Source organism: Gavialis gangeticus, unplaced genomic scaffold (genome assembly GCF_001723915.1).
Source record: "Gavialis gangeticus isolate Ggan-Ray unplaced genomic scaffold, GavGan_comp1, whole genome shotgun sequence".
Lineage (NCBI taxonomy): Eukaryota > Metazoa > Chordata > Crocodylia > Gavialidae > Gavialis > Gavialis gangeticus.
In genome coordinates this window covers 54,374,021-54,376,366 of record NW_017729030.1, presented here as the reverse complement: position 1 = coordinate 54,376,366, position 2,346 = coordinate 54,374,021, and the positions used below count along the sequence as shown (strand labels likewise).

The 2,346-nt window shown below is 46.5% G+C and overlaps 1 protein-coding gene across 1 annotated transcript in view; it reads right to left on the bottom strand.

The window, feature by feature from the left end:
* Positions 1-561: 561 nt before the first annotated feature.
* Positions 562-2,346, bottom strand: part of LOC109300997 — a 21,865-nt gene continuing 20,080 nt past the window's right edge. Inside the window, exon 3 of the mRNA XM_019521862.1 lies at positions 562-749. Coding sequence (XP_019377407.1) covers positions 656-749 — 94 coding nt within the window. The 3' untranslated portion in view covers positions 562-655. The remainder of the gene's footprint in view (positions 750-2,346) is intronic.

Below are 2,346 nucleotides of genomic sequence, written 5' to 3'. Positions count from 1 at the left end.
TTGTGTAAGAATATGAGATGGCAAATACCATTGTGTGTATGAATTACAGGACTTCAAGGAAGTTATGCTGATGCTCAACAGCCAAGGAGCTAGCCCTCTCCTTTCATACTCTGAGGGCATGTCCAAACAGGTGTGCACATGCAGTATGCGGTGCCGCACAATACAAGCACTGCACATGCAGGTGGTCCCCATGCAGCTCATTTGCAGTGCACAGGGGGGGAGGAGGGAGTAGACATCAGGAGATCCTGGTGTCAAAGAACCCTACACCTAAAAAAAAGCTGGGCAGCACACATGGCAGCAGCACATGCCACCTGAAACCAGAGCCTGGCCAGCCAGAGCCACACTCCAGCTGTCAGCCAAGCTCTGTGCTGCAGGATTGCTGTAGTTGCAGCCCCCAGAGGCCCCCGGGTAAGGAGCTGGTCCTAGCTGCCCCTAGTCCACCCAGGGCAACATGCTGTGCACCAGAGCATGCGTGCACAGGGGTTCCCCGGGGACAAATAGCAGCGGCACATATCGTGCCACTGCTGTTTGTCCCTGGAGAAACGTACATTCCTGCTTTTGGGGCGTGCCCTGAGATGTTACCTTCAGAAAAATCTCTCACAGGTTAACTCAATGGCATTTCTCCAAGTTTTATTTGTTTAAAATCAAATTTTCACTAGTTCTTTTTATTGCCATTCCGGCGCTGCGGAGATATCTTTACGTGCAAGTGCACAGACACTGGTGTTGTTCGCATCGGGGATCTTACCAACCTGCAATGGAAAAACAAACAACAATAAAAGAAATAGGTGTAATTCTCTCTGCCTGGTCATAGGTGCTCCTCTTCAACCACTAGGTGGAACCACTTAGGGAGGTGGGGATGTTTGGGTACGTCTACTGTGAGATACCTGGGCTGAGACTTTTCAACTGTCAACTCACAGCTGTGTCTAAAATTAACATGGCTTAGGTATCCAAATCCCCTAGGCAGTTCTGAAACCCTCATTCCACATATCTGCAAATGCTGAGAATAGATGGGCAAATTCCATGGATTCACTCTATGAAAGGGGCTACCAAACTTGTTAGGATTTGTTTATGGAGCTGGTTACAGGCAAATGCTTGTGCTTTCCAGGACCTATGGATGAATGTTTCTTCTAACTGATCTGTATTTGACAAAACTCTCAAACTGCCCATTTTGAATAAATAAATGAATAAATAATCTACTGAGGAACTAGAAAAGGATAAAGTACTGGTAGGGAAATACCAGGTAACTGGTATAATTCAGGTCATTCCAAAGGCAGGAAAAATTGGCTCTTCAGAAATAAATCAACCATAATAATAATGACTAATATACATCATTTTTAAATGGGCAAAAAGGGAAGAGGTTGATATCGTATATTTGGACTTTAAAAAAGCCTTTGACCTGGTGTCCCATGATGTCCTCATGGAAAAGTTGAGCAACTGCAGCCTAGACTACTCCACAATCTGATGTCGGGGGAACTGGCTCCGAGGTCAGACCCAGAGAGTGGTAGCTGATGGAACTGAATGAACATGGCACTCAGGGACTAGAGGTGTCCCCCAAGGCTCTGTTCTCGGACTTGTACTCTTTAATGTCTTTATAAATGATCTGGACACTTGTGTCAGAAGTGGACTGGCTAAGTTTGCTGATGACACCAAACGTTGGTGAAGAGTATCCACAGTTAAGGATAGGTTGGTGATCCAGGCCGACCTTGATAGGCTTGCAATGTGGGCAGATGAAAACCTGATGGCATTCAATGCAGAGTAATGTAAGGTGCTCCACCTCAGGGAAAAAAGCCCACATTACACTTATAGGCTCGGCAGTGCTACACTCACTAGTACCATGATCAAAATAAACTTGGGGGTCATGATTGACCACAAGATGAACATGAGCCACCAATGCAATACCACAGCTGGCAAAGTGAACAAAACTGGTTTGCATCTACCAATGCATCTCGAGCAAGGCCCATGTCATCCTCTCACTGTATTAGGTCTTGGTGAGGTCACAGCTGGAGTACTGCATCCAATTCTGGGCTCAACAATTTAGGAAGGATGTAGAGAAGGTTGAAACAGTCCAGAGAAGCGCCATGTGCATGACCAGAGGACAGAAAAATAGTCCTTATGAAGAGAGGCTACAAACTATGGGACTTTTCAGCCTGGAGAAGAGAAGGCTCAGGGGTGACTTGGTGGCAGCCTATAAGTACATAAGGGGTGTGCATCAGGATCTGGGAGAACGCCTGTTCAACAGAACACCCCAAGGGATGACAAGGTCCAATGGCCACAAACTCCTGCAGGACCGGTTTAGTCTGGACATAAGGAAAAACTTCTTTACTCTCTGAGCCCCCAAGGCCTGGA